Source organism: Oncorhynchus kisutch, linkage group LG17 (genome assembly GCF_002021735.2).
Source record: "Oncorhynchus kisutch isolate 150728-3 linkage group LG17, Okis_V2, whole genome shotgun sequence".
Classification (NCBI taxonomy): Eukaryota; Metazoa; Chordata; class Actinopteri; order Salmoniformes; family Salmonidae; genus Oncorhynchus; species Oncorhynchus kisutch.
Genome location: NC_034190.2, coordinates 49,751,975 through 49,771,054, shown reverse-complemented (window position 1 = coordinate 49,771,054; position 19,080 = coordinate 49,751,975). Strand labels below are relative to the sequence as shown.

Genomic DNA, 19,080 nt, shown 5'->3' with positions numbered 1-19,080 from the left:
GAACACAGAGAGACACAGAGGGACAGAGAAATAGACCCCGACACAGAGAGACACAGAGGGACAGAGAAATAGACCCCGACACAGAGACACAGAGGGACAGAGAAATAGACTCAGACACAGATACACATATTGGGACAGAGAAATAGACCCAGGCACAGGGACACAGAGAGAGAACAGAGAGAGGGCTATAGAAGGCTACGGGGGCTATAGAGGGCCATAGAGGGCTAAATAGGCCTATAGAGGGCTACAGAGGGCTATTTAGAGCTATAGTGGTCTATTTAGAGCTATAGAGGGCTAAATAGGCATATAGAGGGCTATAGAATGCTATAGGGGGCTATAGACGGCTACAGAGGGCTATTTAGAGCTATAGAGGGCTACAGAGGGCTATTTAGAGCTATAGAGGGCTATATAGGGCTATTTAGAGCTATAGAGGGCTATTTAGAGCTATAGAGGGCTATATAGGCATATAGAGGTCTATAGGGGGCTATATAGGCATATAGGGGGCTATATAGGCATATAGAGGGCTATAGAAGGCATATAGAGGGCTATTTAGAGCTATAGAGGGCTATATAGGCATATAGAGGGCTACAGAGGGCTATTTAGAGCTATAGAGGGCTATATAGGGCTATTTAGAGCTATAGAGGGCTATTTAGAGCTATAGAGGGCTATTTAGAGCTATAGAGGGCTATTTAGAGCTATATAGCGCTATATAGGCATATAGAGGTCTATAGGGGGCTATATATGCATATAGGGGGCTATATAGGCATATAGAGGGCTATAGAAGGCATATAGAGGGCTATTTAGAGCTATAGAGGGCTATAGAATACTATAGGGGGCTATATAGGGCTACAGAGGGCTATATAGGCCTATAGAGGGCTGCAGAGGGCTATTTAGAGCTATAGAGGGCTATATTTAGAGCTATAGATGGCTATATAGGCATATAGAGGGCTATTTAGAGCTATAGAGGGCTTTATAGGGCTGTTTAGAGCTATAGAGGGCTATTTAGATCTATAGCAGGCTATATAGGGCTATCGAGGCATATAGAGGGCCATAGAGGGCAATGTAGGGCTATAGAGGGCCATATAGGGCCATAGAGGGCTTTAGAGGGCTATATAGAGCTATAGAGGGATATTTAGAGCTATAGAGGGCTGTAGAGGGCCATAGAGGGCTATAGAGGGCCATAGAGGGCCATAGAGGCCTCTATATCCAAGATGGCGTAGCAGTAAGTCGTCCTGTCGTGTCGTGTCCCTGTATATTTTGTTTATATTTTGTTTATTTTTCGTTTTTTTACATATTTTTCGTTTTTTTACATAGCTATCCCTTTAAAAACATTTTGCTAAACCTAAGCTTCCAAATACGCTGGATCTTCACAACTAGCTATCTAGCTAAACTGCAACCCTGGATGATTACCCCTGGCTAGCGTTTCCACCCACTTAGCTTGAAGCTAGCCCGGCCTGCGCTACCACCGTAGCATACTCCTGAGCTACAATACCCGGGCCCACGACCGGTCTATCGATGTCACCGCATGAAGAGGAATAAACAGACTCACCCCATCGCGACGTCCCCCAAAGGCTAACTCTCTAGCCCTCGCTATCTCCCTGCTTGCTAATTCGGCCTGCTAACTGCTAGCTTGTCCAGCTCCGGTCCGCTAACTGCTACCTTGTCTAGCCCGGGCCTACAAACTGTTAGCTTGTTAGCACAGGCCTGCTAACCGCCTGAATCGCCGCGTCCCAAACGCCCACCGGACCCATATTTACTTTCTATCTCTTTTGACTTTTAATTTGTTTATACCTTCCGGAAACCTGCCTCACCCAATGTGATACGGAATCGCTATTATTTTTTATTTATTTTTAGAACACACTCAAGAACCTCCAGAAGCTAACCAGCTAACTAGCTACAAGCTATTTAGTCATTGTTCGTTTTTTAACCTGGATAACACTCGCCAGTCCAGCTTCCCTTCCCCATCCACCGCTGCCCCCTGGACACTGATCTCTTGGCTACATAGCTGATGCACGCTGGACTGTCCATAAATCACGGTACTCCATTCTGCTTGTTTGTTTTATCTGTTGGCCCCGTTGCCTAGTCTACGCCATTTTACCTGCTGTTGTTGTGCTAGCTGATTAGCTGTTGTCTCACCTACTGTTTTAGCTAGCTTTCCCAATTCAACACCTGTGATTACTGTATGCCTCGCTGTATGTCTCTCTCAAATGTCAATATGCCTTGTATACTGTTGTTCAGGTTAGTTATCATTGTTTTAGTTCACAATGGAGCCCCTAGTTCCACTCTTCATACCCCTGATAACTCCTTTGTCCCACCTCCCACACATGCGGTGACCTCACCCATTACTACCAGCATGTCCAGAGATACAACCTCTCTCATCATCACCCAGTGCCTCGGCTTACCTCCGCTGTACCCGCACCCCACCATACCCCTGTCTGCGCATTATGCCCTGAATATATTCTACCATGCCCAGAAACCTGCTCCTCTTATTCTCTGTCCCCAACGCTCTAGGCGACCAGTTTTGATAGCCTTCAGCCGCACCCTCATACTACTCCTTCTCTGTTCCGCGGGTGATGTGGAGGTAAACCCAGGCCCTGCATGTCCCCAGGCACCCTCATTTGTTGACTTCTGTGTTCGAAAAAGCCTTGGTTTCATGCATGTCAACATCAGAAGCCTCCTCCCTAAGTTTGTCTTACTCACTGCTTTAGCACACTCTGCTAACCCTGATGTCCTTGCTGTGTCTGAATCCTGGCTCAGGAAGGCCACCAAAAATTCAGAGATTTCCATACCCAACTATAACATCTTCCGTCAAGATAGAACTGCCAAAGGGGGAGGAGTTGCAGTTTACTGCAGAGATGGCCTGCAAAGTAATGTCATACTTTCCAGGTCCATACCCAAACAGTTCGAACTACTAATTTTGAAAATTACTCTCTCCAGAAATAAGTCTCTCACGGTTGCCGCCTGCTACCGACCCCCCTCAGCTCCCAGCTGTGCCCTGGACACCATTTGTGAATTGATCGCCCCCCATCTAGCTTCAGAGTTTGTTCTGTTAGGTGACCTAAACTGGGATATGCTTAACACCCCGCCAGTCCTACAATCTAAGCTAGATGCCCTCAATCTCACACAAATCATCAAGGAACCCACCAGGTACAACCCTAACTCTGTAAACAAGGGCACCCTCATAGACGTCATCCTGACCAACTGGCCCTCCAAATACACCTCCGCTGTCTTCAACCAGGATCTCAGCGATCACTGCCTCATTGCCTGTATCCGCTACGGAGCCGCAGTCAAACGACCACCCCTCATCACTGTCAAACGCTCCCTAAAACACTTCTGTGAGCAGGCCTTTCTAATCGACCTGGCCCGGGTATCCTGGAAGGACATTGACCTCATCCCGTCAGTTGAGGATGCCTGGTCATTCTTTAAAAGTAACTTCCTCACCATTTTAGATAAGCATGCTCCGTTCAAAAAATGCAGAACTAAGAACAGATACAGCCCTTGGTTCACCCCAGACCTGACTGCCCTCGACCAGCACAAAAACATCCTGTGGCGGACTGCAATAGCATCGAATAGTCCCCGTGATATGCAACTGTTCAGGGAAGTCCGGAACCAATACACGCAGTCAGTCAGGAAAGCTAAGGCCAGCTTCTTCAGGCAGAAGTTTGCATCCTGTAGCTCCAACTCCAAAAAGTTCTGGGACACTGTGAAGTCCATGGAGAACAAGAGCACCTCCTCCCAGCTGCCCACTGCACTGAGGCTAGGTAACACGGTCACCACTGATAAATCCATGATTATCGAAAACTTCAATAAGCATTTCTCAACGGCTGGCCATGCCTTCCGCCTGGCTACTTCAACCTCGGCCAACAGCTCCGCCCCCCCCGCAGCTCCTCGCCCAAGCCTCTCCAGGTTCTCCTTTACCCAAATCCAGATAGCAGATGTTCTGAAAGAGCTGCAAAACCTGGACCCGTACAAATCAGCTGGGCTTGACAATCTGGACCCTCTATTTCTGAAACTATCTGCCACCATTGTCGCAACCCCTATTACCAGCCTGTTCAACCTCTCTTTCATCTCGTCTGAGATCCCCAAGGATTGGAAAGCTGCCGCAGTCATCCCCCTCTTCAAAGGGGGAGACACCCTGGACCCAAACTGTTACAGACCTATATCCATCCTGCCCTGCCTATCTAAGGTCTTCGAAAGCCAAGTCAACAAACAGGTCACTGACCATCTCGAATCCCACCGTACCTTCTCCGCTGTGCAATCTGGTTTCCGAGCCGGTCATGGGTGCACCTCAGCCACACTCAAGGTACTAAACGACATCATAACCGCCATCGATAAAAGACAGTACTGTGCAGCCGTCTTCATCGACCTCGCCAAGGCTTTCGACTCTGTCAATCACCATATTCTTATCGGCAGACTCAGTAGCCTCGGTTTTTCGGATGACTGCCTTGCCTGGTTCACCAATTACTTTGCAGACAGAGTTCAGTGTGTCAAATCGGAGGGCATGCTGTCCGGTCCTCTGGCAGTCTCTATGGGGGTGCCACAGGGTTCAATTCTCGGGCCGACTCTTTTCTCTGTGTATATCAATGATGTTGCTCTTGCTGCGGGCGATTCCCTGATCCACCTCTACGCAGACGACACCATTCTATATACTTTCGGCCCGTCTTTGGACACTGTGCTATCTAACCTCCAAACAAGCTTCAATGCCATACAACACTCCTTCCGTGGCCTCCAACTGCTCTTAAACGCTAGTAAAACCAAATGCATGCTTTTCAACCGGTCGCTGCCTGCACCTGCATGCCCGACTAGCATCACCACCCTGGATGGTTCCGACCTAGAATATGTGGACGTCTATAAGTACCTAGGTGTCTGGCTAGACTGCAAACTCTCCTTCCAGACTCATATCAAACATCTCCAATCGAAAATCAAATCAAGAGTCGGCTTTCTATTCCGCAACAAAGCCTCCTTCACTCAAGCCGCCAAGCTTACCCTAGTAAAACTGACTATCCTACCGATCCTCGACTTCGGCGATGTCATCTACAAAATGGCTTCCAACACTCTACTCAGCAAACTGGATGCAGTCTATCACAGTGCCATCCGTTTTGTCACTAAAGCACCTTATACTACCCACCACTGCGACTTGTATGCTCTAGTCGGCTGGCCCTCGCTACATATTCGTCGCCAGACCCACTGGCTCCAGGTCATCTACAAGTCTATGCTAGGTAAAGCTCCGCCTTATCTCAGCTCACTGGTCACGATGGCAACACCCATCCGTAGCACGCGCTCCAGCAGGTGTATCTCACTGATCATCCCTAAAGCCAACACCTCATTTGGCCGCCTTTCGTTCCAGTACTCTGCTGCCTGTGACTGGAACGAATTGCAAAAATCGCTGAAGTTGGAGACTTTCATCTCCCTCACCAACTTCAAACATCAGCTATCTGAGCAGCTAACCGATCGCTGCAGCTGTACATAGTCTATTGGTAAATAGCCCACCCTTTCACCTACCTCATCCCCGTACTGTTTTTATTTATTTACTTTTCTGCTCTTCTGCACACCAATCTCTCTACCTGTACATGACCATCTGATCTTTTATCACTCCAGTGTTAATCTGCAAAATTGTAATTATTTGCCTACCTCCTCATGCCTTTTGCACACATTGTATATAGACCCCCCCTTCGTTTTCTACTGTGTTATTGACTTGTTAATTGTTTACTCCATGTGTAACTCTTTGTTGTATGCTCACACTGCTATGCTTTATCTTGGCCAGGTCGCAGTTGCAAATGAGAACTTGTTCTCAACTAGCCTACCTGGTTAAATAAAGGTGAAATAAATAAAAATAAAATAAAAAATGTAGGGCTATAGAAGGCTGGCAGTTGGGACTCACCTGGATCGCCAAACACAGCGTGTTGAGGATGATGAGAACGAACATGACGTACTCAAAGCCAGTGGAGTTAACCACATACCAGAACTTATACTGGTAGGGGTTCTTAGGGATGTACCTCCGCAGTGGACGAGCCTTCAGAGCATACTCTACACACTGACGCTAGAGAGGGTAGAGAGAACACAGAGTTAATCAAACACACACACACACACACACAAAGGCTCTTACCTGGTTTTTGTCCAGCTCACAGTTCTTGTACTCTTTCTCTCCCTGCTCCTGGAAGGTGACGATGACGAAACCGACAAAGATGTTCATCATGAAGAAGGCGATGATGATGATGTAGATGATGAAGAAGATGGAGATCTCCACGCGGTAGTTGTAGATGGGACCCATATTCTCTCTGTTGGAGTCGATGGCCTTGTACAGCAGACTGAGCCACAGAAACAAACGCACACTAATCAGTGAGACGCGTCGTCAAAATGAACGTCTGGACACGCATATGTAGGAGTGTGTATGTTCACGTGCGCTTTCGCTGCGTGTGTGTGCGTGTGCGTATCTGTGAGAGGCTCTTACGCAGGCCAGCCTTCAAATGTAGAGACGGTGAACAGAGCCATCATAGCCATGAGGACGTTGTCAAAGTTGAAGTCACTGTTGTACCAGATCCTCTCCCTGACCGCAGGCAACACTGTGTCGCCATCCTTATACAGAATGTATGTGCCTCTACGCGAGGAGAGAAGAAGAAGTTACACTTTTACACACAGATTGACATATCTGTGTGACACATTAGCATACAGACATATGCACACGCACAATGGTAAGTTTACAATTGTATCCAGCATAGCGCAAGGAGGAAAAAATGGAGCGCAATCCAACTCACTTGCATTCATCCGGGCTGGACTTGGCCTCGTCTGTGCAGCCATAGAACTTGCCCTGAGCGAGAGAACAGAACATCAACAGCTGCTATTCTACCACACACATACAGTTGAAGTCGGATGTTTTCATACAAGTTTTATTGACTCCAACCTAAGAGTTTTTCAACCACTCCACAAATTTCTTGTTAACAAACTATAATTTTGGCAAGTCGGTTAGGACATCTACTTTGTACATGACACAAGTCCTTTTTCCAACAATTGTTTACGGACAGATTAGTTCACTTATAATTCACTGTATCATAATTCCAGTGGGTCAGAAATCGACATACACTAAACAGCTTGGAAAATTCCTGAAAATGATGTCATGGCTTTAGAAGCTTCTGATAGGCTAATTGACATAATTTGAGTCAATTGGAGATGTACCTGTGGATGTATTTCAAGGCCTACCTTCAAACTCAGTGCCTCTTTGTTTGACATCATGGGAAAATCAAAAGAAATTAGCCAAGACGTCAAAAATAAAAATGTAGACCTCCACAGGTCAGGTTCATCCTTGGGAGCAATTTCAAAACGCCTGAAGGTACCACATTCTGTACTTTGGTGTGCTTTGGTGTGAAAAGTGCAAATAAATCCCAGAACAACAGCAAAGGACCTTGTGAAGTATCTATATCCACAGTAAAACAAGTCCTATATCAACATAACCTGAAAGACCACTCAGCAAGGACGAAACCACTGCTCCAAAACCGCCATAAAAAAGCCAGACTACAATCTGCAACTGCACATGGGGACAAAGATCGTACTTTTTGGACAAATGTCCTCTGGTCTGATGAAACAAAAATAGAACTGTTTGGCCATAATGACCATCGTTATGTTTGGAGGAAAAAGGGGAGGCTTGCAAGCCGAGGAACACATCCCAATCATGGAGCACAGGGGTGGCAGCATCTTGTTGTGGGGGTGCTTTGCTGCAGGAGGGACTGGTGCACTACAGAAAATAGATGGCATCATGAGGTAGGATAATTATGTGGATATATTGAAGCAACATCTCAAGACATCAGTCAGGAACTTAAAGCTTGGTCGCAAATGGGTCTTCCAAATGGACAATAACCCCAAGCATACTTCCAAAGTTGAGGCTTAAGGACAACAAAGTCAAGGTATTGGAGTGGCCATCACAAAGCCCTGACCTCAATCCTATAGAACATTTGTGGGCAGAACTGAAAAAGCGTGTGCGAGCAAGGAGGCCTACAAACCTGACTCAGTTACACCAGCTCTGTCAGGAGGAATGGGCCAAAATTCACCCAACTTATTGTGGGAAGCTTGTGGAAGGCTACCCGACACGTTTGACCCAAGTTAAACAATTTCAAGGCAATGCTACCAAATACTAATTGAGTGTATGTAAACTTCTGACCCACTGGGAATGTGACGAAATAAATAAAAGCTGAAATAAATCATTCTCTCTGACATTTCACATTCTTTAAATAAAGTGGTGATCCTAACTGACAGGGAATTTTTACCAGGATTAAATGCCAGGAATTGTGAAAAACTGAGTTTAAATGTATTTGGCTAAGGTGTATGTAAACTTCCGACTTCAACTGTATAATGAATTGCACACACACAACACTCATTCCGTCATACTGCAATGGAGGTAGGTACCTTGAAGAGCTGCACTCCTATGCAGGCGAACATGAACTGTAGCAGTGTGGTGACGATCATGATATTACCAATGGTCCTGATGGCCACAAATACACACTGGACCACATGCTGCAGGGTCAGGGGTCAAAAACAGAGGAGACGAGAGAGAATTAAGGCAGGAATTAACCTCATTGAACCCTCTACCCTTAGCATGATGATTTGCAGGAGATTTCAGCGTCCGGTTCCTTTGTGGAAGTGTGCTAGTTAGAACTGTTTTTCTCTGGATGCGTTGTTAAACAGTTGTTCCACTGTGGCCAACTGGACCCCTGTCTCACCTTGAGGCCCTTGGCTCTGTTGATGGCCCTCAGGGGCCGCAGCACCCTCAGCACACGCAGGATCTTCACCACAGAGATGGCGGATGACCTGAACACCAAACAGAGACAGTTATGGCCACATTGGTTGGTTGCTTGATTGTTGGAGGGATGGATTGGTTACGTACTGAATGCCGAAGGACACCAGAGAGACTCCCACCACCAGTAGGTCCAGCAGGTTGAAGTAGTTCCTGCAGAAGGCTCCTTTATGGAGGAAAGCCCCAAACGCTGTCATCTGGAGAGCACAGAGATACTGGCATCAGATATCCTGAACTTATACACTGGGCTGTCCCTTACTAGACACAACAGCTTTTAGCCATAACTGTAGATGACATAGACGTGGGCAGACAAACACACACCGTCTTGTTTGTCAAACCTTGTGGGGACAAACAATTGATTCCCATTAACCCTAATCCTAACCCTCCCACTAATTTGAACTTTAACCCTAAATCCCCTAGAAATAGCCTTGTTCCTTGTGGGGACACTCTTGTGGGGACTTCTGGTCCACACAAGTATAGTGAAACACGTCCACCTACACACAGATCTAGTTCCACTCTTACTGAAACTCCTACGCATGCTTCTCAATGTGATAATCAATGCCAGACAAATGGGTTTCTACAGAAACTCAGACATAACAAAGTACACATTTAATTGCATATCAGACAATCGTCGACACCTGCACATCTTCTCTCTCTTACACACACACACACACACACACACACACACACACACACACACACACACACACACACACGACAGCACACAGGCAACGACATTTAAAACAAAGACAAATGAGAACTGTTCTGACATTGGACACATTATTTCAGAGATATTGCTATTCATTTCCTATAAAGATTATAACAAAGATCGCTCAAACTGCAAAGATCGCTCAAACTGGGGGTGGGGGATGGGGTGGGGGTGGGGGTGGGGGGGGGGGGTAAGGTTACATTCAAAAGAGTAGTCAAATTGCTTCAGAGTCATTCATGTGTGTCGTGGTTTCATGCACATTCTGTGGAAGTACTCGCGGGGGATGGGATGGCAACATCATACCAATAGGATGCGGATGCCAGATCTGTTTATGCTTTAGTTCAGGCCAAACTCAGAACTTGTTGGCTAAAGGAGAAACAGATCTGGCAACCAGGGTAGGAATCTCTATGGTGGAGATTCACAAAGAGGTGACCTACCATGAGCCCTCATCTTTACAGGGTGCAGTTTAAACTGGACCCAATAAGAATGCAGTGGATCATGCTACTCTCAAAAAATTTACACAAATATATATTGCCCCCCTCTTTTGGCTCCAAATTAAAATAATAACAACTCATCGGATAACAACTGATGTTATCTATTGAGCTTCAGGTCCGTTTGTGATTAAAAAGAGGTGCCGTGATGGTTGCTGACAGACAAAGTACAAGCAGGCGACGTACAGTAGACAGGGGAGTGCAGCAAGGCTATGGTTGTCATAGAAACCAGGTTACCTTCAACAGGATCTCAAAGGTAAACATACTAGTGAAGACATAATCTGCATAGCCTAGGATCTGGAAAGCAACGAGAAGGTTGGAGTGTTACCACACAAGCAGTAGAGCACAGCACACACACAGGGGGAAAGCATTTACCTTCAACAGGATCTCAACAGTAAAGATTGCCGTGAAAGCATAGTCAAAATAACCAAGTATCTGCAAAAGGCAATGTGAAAGTTTAACAGGAGGCCAAGGCATCACCACATGACATCAACAAATGACATCAACAACTTCAGAATGCATCAACCGTCCTAAATTGTTAACAAAAGTACAGGTTTGAGTTTTTAGTTCAAGTTTTGTTTTTAACATGGATATTCCATATCACCATTAAACATGATCTTAATGTAATTACTGTAAAATTACTGTAAAATTACTTTCATGGAAGTAGGCATCATCTTGGTGCTATTAAAGGTGCAATATGCAGAATTGGCCCCGCCATTTCCTGGTTGGTTCTAATAGTTTGCCTAATTACCATCTAAACCGCTAAGAAATATATTTTCAATTACCAAAAATATTGTTTTTTTCAGCTGTTTGAAGCTGGTGTACAAAACCCGGAAGTAAACGATGCAAAAGCGTAGCTTAAGAACGGGAAGCATAGAAATAGCGCACATAGAACAGATCGACCTCTTCTTATGCTTGCTTTCAATGAGAATGGCAGATCTATAACTCACATTTATATGTACATTTGGTCGGGTCGCCCAAAAAGTTACATATTGCAGCTTTAAATGTTATTTTGAATGTCAGAGAAAAGGCTGCTGCTGCAGCCTACATACGATGTTGCGTGCGGAGAAGTTGCGTATGGGGTCCTCAGCAGCCAGAGACACAGAGCTCAGCATGATGAAGACCAGGATGAGGTTGGTGAAGATGTGGTGGTTGGTCAGCTTGTGGCAGGCCACCCGGACCCTGAGAAAGAAAGCCATGAAATGACACATTATTTGTGTGTGTGTGTGTGTGTGTGTGTGTGTGTGTGTGTGTGTGTGTCAGTTCAATACCATACTATATACCGGGTCAGTTCAATACCATACTATATACCGGGTCAGTTCAATACCATACTTTATACAGGGTCAGTTCAATACCTTACTATATACAGGGTCAGTTCAATACCATACTCTTTACAGGCTCAGTTCAATACCATACTATATACAGGGTCAGTTCAATAACATACTATATACAGGGTCAGTTCAATACCATACTATATACAGGGTCAGTTCAAAACCATACTATATACAGGCTCAGTTCAATACCATATTTACAATGTGCAGGGATACTGGAGTGATGGAGGTAGATTTGTATAGGGTTAAGGGGACTAGGCAACAGGATAGAAGATAAACAGAGTAGAAGCAGCTTGTATGTGAGTGGATGTGTGGGTGTGTAGAGTGTGCGTAAAGACAAAACTAGGTCAATAAATATACAAGGTATGAATATAAATGTATGTGCATATTATATGTGATTGAGCAGATGGAGTGAGTGTGTGGGAGTGAGTGTGTAGGGCAATGTGAGTCTGCGTAAAAACAAAACTAGGTCAATAAATATACAAGTTTAACTCAGATAGTCCGTGTAGCTATTTTCTTAGCTATTTATCAATCGTATTGATAGAAGCCGTTCAAGAGCCTGTTGGTGCCAGACTTGACGCACCGGTACGGCTTGCCGTACGGAAGCAGAGAGAATAGTCTATGGCTTGGGTGGTTGGAGTCTTTAACAATTTTCCGAGCCTTTCTACCACACCGCCCAATATAAATGTCCTGGATGGTAGGGAGCTCGGCCCAAATGATGCACTGGGCTGTCCACTCCACCCTCTGTAGCGCCATGTGATCGAGGGCAGTGCTATTGCCATACCAGGCAGGGATGCAGCCAGTCAAAATGCTCTCAATGGTGCAGCTGTAGAACTTTGAGGATTTGAGGGCCAATGCCAAACTCTTTCTAATCTCCTGAGGGAGAAGAGGCGTTGTTGCGCCTTCTTCACAACTGTGCACATGTGTTTGGAGCATTTTAAGTCTTTATTGATTTGGACAGAGAGGAACTTGAAGCTCTCGACCTGCTCTACTGCAGCTCTGTCGATGTGGATGGGGGCGTGCTCACGCCCCTGTTTCCTGTGGTCCACGATCAGCTCCTTGGTCTTACTGACATTGAGGGAGAAGTTGTTGCTCTGGCACCACACTGCCAGGTCACTGACTTCCTCCCTGTAGGCTGACACATTTATTTATTTATTTATTTACCTTTATTTAACCAGGTAGGCAAGTTGAGAACAAGTTCTCATTTACAATTGCGACCTGGCCAAGATAAAGCATAGCAGTTCGACAGATAAAACGACACAGAGTTACACATGGAGTAAAAACAAACATAGTCAACAATGCAGTATAAACAAGTCTATATACAATGTGAGCAAATGAGGTGAGAAGGGAGGTAAAGGCAAAAAAGGCCAAGATGGCAAAGTAAATACAATATAGCAAGTAAAATACTGGAATGGTAGTTTTGCAATGGAAGAATGTGCAAAGTAGAAATAAAAAAATAATGGGGTGCAAAGGAGCAAAATAAATAAATAAATAAAAATTAAATACAGTTGGGAAAGAGGTAGTTGTTTGGGCTAAATTATAGGTGGGCTATGTACAGGTGCAGTAATCTGTGAGCTGCTCTGACAGTTGGTGCTTAAAGCTAGTGAGGGAGATAAGTGTTTCCAGTTTCAGAGATTTTTGTAGTTCGTTCCAGTCATTGGCAGCAGAGAACTGGAAGGAGAGGCGGCCAAAGAAAGAATTGGTTTTGGGGGTGACTAGAGAGATATACCTGCTGGAGCGTGTGCTACAGGTGGGAGATGCTATGGTGACCAGCGAGCTGAGATAAGGGGGGACTTTACCTAGCAGGGTCTTGTAGATGACATGGAGCCAGTGGGTTTGGCGACGAGTATGAAGCGAGGGCCAGCCAACGAGAGCGTACAGGTCGCAATGGTGGGTAGTATATGGGGCTTTGGTGATAAAACGGATTGCACTGTGATAGACTGCATCCAATTTGTTGAGTAGGGTATTGGAGGCTATTTTGTAAATGACATCGCCAAAGTCGAGGATTGGTAGGATGGTCAGTTTTACAAGGGTATGTTTGGCAGCATGAGTGAAGGATGCTTTGTTGCGAAATAGGAAGCCAATTCTAGATTTAACTTTGGATTGGAGATGTTTGATATGGGTCTGGAAGGAGAGTTTACAATCTAACCAGACACCTAAGTATTTGTAGTTGTCCACGTATTCTAAGTCAGAGCCGTCCAGAGTAGTGATGTTGGACAGGCGGGTAGGTGCAGGTAGCGATCGGTTGAAGAGCATGCATTTAGTTTTACTTGTATTTAAGAGCAATTGGAGGCCACGGAAGGAGAGTTGTATGGCATTGAAGCTTGCCTGGAGGGTTGTTAACACAGTGTCCAGAGAAGGGCCGGAAGTATACAGAATGGTGTCGTCTGCGTAGAGGTGGATCAGGGACTCACCAGCAGCAAGAGCGACCTCATTGATGTATACAGAGAAGAGAGTCGGTCCAAGAATTGAACCCTGTGGCACCCCCATAGAGACTGCCAGAGGTCCGGACAGCAGACCCTCCGATTTGACACACTGAACTCTATCAGAGAAGTAGTTGGTGAACCAGGCGAGGCAATCATTTGAGAAACCAAGGCTGTCGAGTCTGCCGATGAGGATATGGTGATTGACAGAGTCGAAAGCCTTGGCCAGATCAATGAATACGGCTGCACAGTAATGTTTCTTATCGATGGCGGTTAAGATATCGTTTAGGACCTTGAGCGTGGCTGAGGTGCACCCATGACCAGCTCTGAAACCAGATTGCATAGCAGAGAAGGTATGGTGAGATTCGAAATGGTCGGTAATCTGTTTGTTGACTTGGCTTTCGAAGACCTTAGAAAGGCACGGTAGGATAGATATAGGTCTGTAGCAGTTTGGGTCAAGAGTGTCCCCCCCTTTGAAGAGGGGGATGACCGCAGCTGCTTTCCAATCTTTGGGAATCTCAGACGACACGAAAGAGAGGTTGAACAGGCTAGTAATAGGGGTGGCAACAATTTCGGCAGATAATTTTAGAAAGAAAGGGTCCAGATTGTCTAGCCCGGCTGATTTGTAGGGGTCCAGATTTTGCAGCTCTTTCAGAACATCAGCTGAATGGATTTGGGAGAAGGAGAAATGGGGAAGGCTTGGGCGAGTTGCTGTTGGGGGTGCAGTGCTGTTGTCCGGGGTAGGAGTAGCCAGGTGGAAAGCATGGCCAGCCGTAGAAAAATGCTTATTGAAATTCTCAATTATGGTGGATTTATCAGTGGTGACAGTGTTTCCTATCTTCAGTGCAGTGGGCAGCTGGGAGGAGGTGTTCTTATTCTCCATGGACTTTACAGTGTCCCAGAACTTTTTTGAGTTAGTGTTGCAGGAAGCAAATTTCTGCTTGAAAAAGCTAGCCTTGGCTTTTCTAACTGCCTGTGTATAATGATTTCTAGCTTCCCTGAACAGCTGCATATCACGGGGGCTGTTCGATGCTAATGCAGAACGCCATAGGATGTTTTTGTGTTGGTTAAGGGCAGTCAGGTCTGGGGAGAACCAAGGGCTATATCTGTTCCTGGTTCTAAATTTCTTGAATGGGGCATGTTTATTTAGGATGGTTAGGAAGGCATTTTTAAAAAATATCCAGGCATCCTCTACTGACGGGATGAGATCAATATCCTTCCAGGATACCCCGGCCAGGTCGATTAGAAAGGCCTGCTCGCAGAAGTGTTTCAGGGAGCGTTTTACAGTGATGAGTGGCGGTCGTTTGACCGCTGACCCATTACGGATGCAGGCAATGAGGCAGTGATCGCTGAGATCTTGGTTGAAGACAGCAGAGGTGTATTTAGAGGGGAAGTTGGTTAGGATGATATCTATGAGGGTGCCCGTGTTTAAGGTTTTGGGGAGGTACCTGGTAGGTTCATTGATAATTTGTGTGAGATTGAGGGCATCAAGTTTAGATTGTAGGATGGCTGGGGTGTTAAGCATGTTCCAGTTTAGGTCGCCTAGCAGCACGAACTCTGAAGATAGATGGGGGGCAATCAGTTCACATATGGTGTCCAGAGCACAGCTGGGGGCAGAGGGTGGTCTATAGCAGGCGGCAACGGTGAGAGACTTGTTTTTAGAGAGGTGGATTTTTAAAAGTAGAAGTTCAAATTGTTTGGGTACAGACCTGGATAGTAGGACAGAACTCTGCAGGCTATCTTTGCAGTAGATTGCAACACCGCCCCCTTTGGCAGTTCTATCTTGTCTGAAAATGTTGTAGTTTGGAATTAAAATGTCTGAGTTTTTGGTGGTCTTCCTAAGCCAGGATTCAGACACAGCTAGAACATCCGGGTTGGCAGAGTGTGCTAAAGCAGTGAATAGAACAAACTTAGGGAGGAGGCTTCTAATGTTAACATGCATGAAACCAAGGCTATTACGGTTACAGAAGTCGTCAAAAGAGAGCGCCTGGGGAATAGGAGTGGAGCTAGGCACTGCAGGGCCTGGATTCACCTCTACATCGCCAGAGGAACATAGGAGGAGTAGAATAAGGGTACGGCTAAAAGCTATGAGAATTGGTCGTCTAGAACGTCTGGAACATAGAGTAAAAGGAGGTTTCTGGGGGCGATAAAATAGCATCAAGGTATAATGTACAGACAAATGTATGGTAGGATGTGAATACAGTGGAGGTAAACCTAGGTATTGAGTGATGAAGAGAGAGATATTGTCTCTAGAAACATCGTTGAAACCAGGAGATGTCATTGCATGTGTGGGTGGTGGAACTAATAGGTTGGATAAGGTATAGTGAGCAGGACTAGAGGCTCTACAGTGAAATAAGCCAATAAACACTAACCAGAACAGAAATGGACAAGACATATTGACATTAAGGAGAGGCATGCTTAGTCGAGTGATCAAAAGGGTCCGGTGAGTGGAGAGGTTGGTTGGTGATTTAGACAGCTAGCCAGGGCATCGGTAGCAAGCTAGCATAGGATGGAGGTCTGTTGTTAGCTACCTCTTGCGTTCCGTCAGTAGATTAGTGGGGTTCCGTGTGGTAGAGGGGATTAATCCAAATCACACAACAACAACAAAAATAAAAACAATAGATATAGTTATAGAGGCCCAAGAAGAAAACATAATAATAATAATAAAAAATAAAAAAATATATATATAAAAAAAATTGTCCGATTGTCTATTCAGATAGCAGCCGGTAAGACAGCTAACGGTTAGCAGGCCGCAGATGGGCGTTCAGGTAACGTCGCGACGGAGGAGCCAGCCGAATAACTCCTTCGGGTAGATAACGTCGGCAGTCCAGTTGTGAAGGCCCGGTGGGGCTCCGCGAAAGCAGTAAAACGGGTCCGGATAGGTGACTGCAGCCCAGGTGTGATTGATGGAACTCAGGAGTGATTGACGGAGCTTGCTAGCTCCGGAATAATTGATGTTTGCTCCGGAATCGACGAAGGCCGATAGTCACACGGATAGCAGCTAGCTAGCTGTGAGATCCGGGTATGAATGTCCAGAGAGCAGTCGAAATCCAGGGACATGGAGAGAAAAATTGGTCCGGTATGTTCCGTTCCGAGCCGCGCTGCGCCGTACAGAACTGGCGATAGATTTTCGAGCTAAAGGATAGCTGATGACCACAAACCGTGGTTAGCTGAATACTAACGATTTGCCAGTAAAGGAGCTAACTAGCTTCTGAACTAGCTTCTGGATTAGCTTCTGGCTAGTTTCAGGCTAGCTTCTTGGAGTTTCTGGCTAGCTTCTTGGAGGATTACAGATCTGAGGTAAATAATACTTTTTTATAAATATACATTGGTGAGGCGGGTTGCAGGAGAGTGTTTTGAAGATGAGTTGATGGAAAATAAAAAATAAAATGTATGTGAAAAAGTTGTAAATATATATATATATATACAGGACACGACAAGACGAGGACAAAAGACGTCTGAACTGCTATGCCACCTTGGTTTCACCTAGGTTTCACCTTAAGGGGGCTGAATAATTTTGCACGCCCAATTTTTCAGTTTTTGATTTGTTAAAAAAGTTTGAAATATCCAATAAATGTCGTTCCACTTCATGATTGTGTCCCACTTGTTGTTGATTCTTCACAAAAAAATACAGTTTTATATCTTTATGTTTGAAGCCTGAAATGTGGCAAAAGGTTGCAAAGTTCAAGGGGGCCGAATACTTTCACAAGGCACTGTAGGTATTACTGTTATCTAGGTGGGTGAGGGCAGTGTGGAGAGCAATTGAGATAGCATCATCTATTGATCTGTTGGGATGGTATGCAAAAAAGTCAGTGTGTGTGTGTTTGCATAATATCCCATGTTTTGAACTGAGGCCTACTCACAGGTTAGTGTTGCTGAAGATGAAGAAAGCGCTGCCCTCAGGGATGGGCGGAGTCTTCTCCTTGACGCTGAGGTCCGACAGCCTCTGAGGACGTGGCCCAATCGGAACCTCCGGGAGCTCATCGTCGTCGTCGTCATCGTCACCAACTGGGGACACCCAGGATCGGAGACAAAGCAGTGTCAGGGCACAGAAGCTACAGCTAGGACACTGACCTCAGACCAGAAGTGTTTACCTGGAGTATCTGGAGTGGGATACGGCTCCTTCTCCTCTTCCACTTCCTCCTCCAATGGAAGCTACACCCATGCAGACACAAATGACATGTCAGAACCGTATCAGTACTGTTATGAATGACACATGGTTTAACCTCACCGTACCATTCTAAGTTGCTAAAAATGCAGACGTGAATAAATATCCAAGGATTACCAGCACAATTTGTTATCTAATGGTGCCTCTGTGTGGTTATGGATTGGATCCTCTGACTTTCTAATCTCTGAAACTAGAAGTCAGCCTGTGATTACCTTGATCTCCCCATCCTGGCCTTCAGGTTTCAGATCCTCTGTCTTGTCTGTGTCACTTCTGAAGAAAATGACCCCAAACAGAAGACAACCTCCATGTCAAATCAAATCAAATGTCAGGTACGGAGGAAAAACAAAACCACAACACTATCTCCTATCAGTCAGACAGTATTGGCATTACCTGGAACTCTTCTTCCTCTCCTTCTCCTCCTCTTCCTCCTTCTGGGCTGTGTTCAGGCTCTCTGCGTCTGCCAGGTTGTCAACGGCAATGGCCAAGAAGACGTTCAGCAGGATGTCTGATTACACACAGGACTTAAGGGCAACAGAGCTACAACGTTCAACTAACGTTTCAATGTAATGCACTGTTCTTCACTCCTGGTCCTGTGGGCCTGCAATGTGTGCAGGGTTTTGTTCCAGCTCAGGACTAGTGTAATTGATTCAACAAACCATGTACTCATGAAAAGTAACTCATGACTAGCTGAGTCAGGTGAGTTAGTGCAGGGGCGAAACAAACGCCTGCACATACTGTGGCTCTCTAGAACCAGCGGATAACCTTGATCTAAACTCTAGACAGCTACAGGCAGTGGAATCCATGTGTTAGAAACAGGATACAGTTTCCGCAGACGAAGAGTATGATGAAGTAGATGCTGACGACCATGCCCGATGAGAAGGGTCCACCGTACGCCATGATGCCATCATACATCACAGCGTTCCAATCCTCGCCTGTCAGGATCTGAGTCGCACAACAGGGTAACGCAATGTCGTCACAATGTCATCCCATCACAACATTATTACAATGTTATTATTGCAAGTCATCACAACGTCATCCCGACATTATTACAATGTAATTATTTACAAGTCATCACAATGTTATCACAACGTCATATCACAACATTATCTCAAGGTCGTCACAACGTTATTGCAACGTCATCGCAACAGCATCGCAACGTCATCACAACGTCAA

The 19,080-nt window shown here is 45.5% G+C and overlaps 1 protein-coding gene across 6 annotated transcripts in view; it reads right to left on the bottom strand.

Annotated features, from left to right (window-relative positions):
* LOC109907825 (voltage-dependent L-type calcium channel subunit alpha-1D) overlaps nucleotides 1–19,080 on the bottom strand; it is a 103,285-nt gene that overhangs the window by 18,211 nt on the left and 65,994 nt on the right. For 4 of the 6 annotated variants that reach the window (XM_031793994.1, XM_031793996.1, XM_031793997.1 and 1 more), the window contains 14 exons: nucleotides 18,729–18,849; nucleotides 18,298–18,412; nucleotides 18,120–18,177; nucleotides 17,834–17,894; nucleotides 17,603–17,747; nucleotides 11,038–11,167; nucleotides 10,361–10,420; nucleotides 8,876–8,982; nucleotides 8,712–8,799; nucleotides 8,398–8,505; nucleotides 6,756–6,808; nucleotides 6,452–6,598; nucleotides 6,107–6,308; nucleotides 5,882–6,040 (listed from right to left, as the gene is read on the bottom strand). In XM_031793994.1, the coding sequence (XP_031649854.1) occupies nucleotides 5,882–6,040; nucleotides 6,107–6,308; nucleotides 6,452–6,598; nucleotides 6,756–6,808; nucleotides 8,398–8,505; nucleotides 8,712–8,799; nucleotides 8,876–8,982; nucleotides 10,361–10,420; nucleotides 11,038–11,167; nucleotides 17,603–17,747; nucleotides 17,834–17,894; nucleotides 18,120–18,177; nucleotides 18,298–18,412; nucleotides 18,729–18,849 (1,554 nt within the window). Of the gene's footprint in view, nucleotides 1–5,881; nucleotides 6,041–6,106; nucleotides 6,309–6,451; nucleotides 6,599–6,755; nucleotides 6,809–8,397; nucleotides 8,506–8,711; nucleotides 8,800–8,875; nucleotides 8,983–10,222; nucleotides 10,283–10,360; nucleotides 10,421–11,037; nucleotides 11,168–17,602; nucleotides 17,748–17,833; nucleotides 17,895–18,119; nucleotides 18,178–18,297; nucleotides 18,413–18,728; nucleotides 18,850–19,080 lie in introns of all 6 variants that reach the window. The other 2 variants (XM_031793995.1, XM_031793998.1) reach the window with 1 other exon arrangement.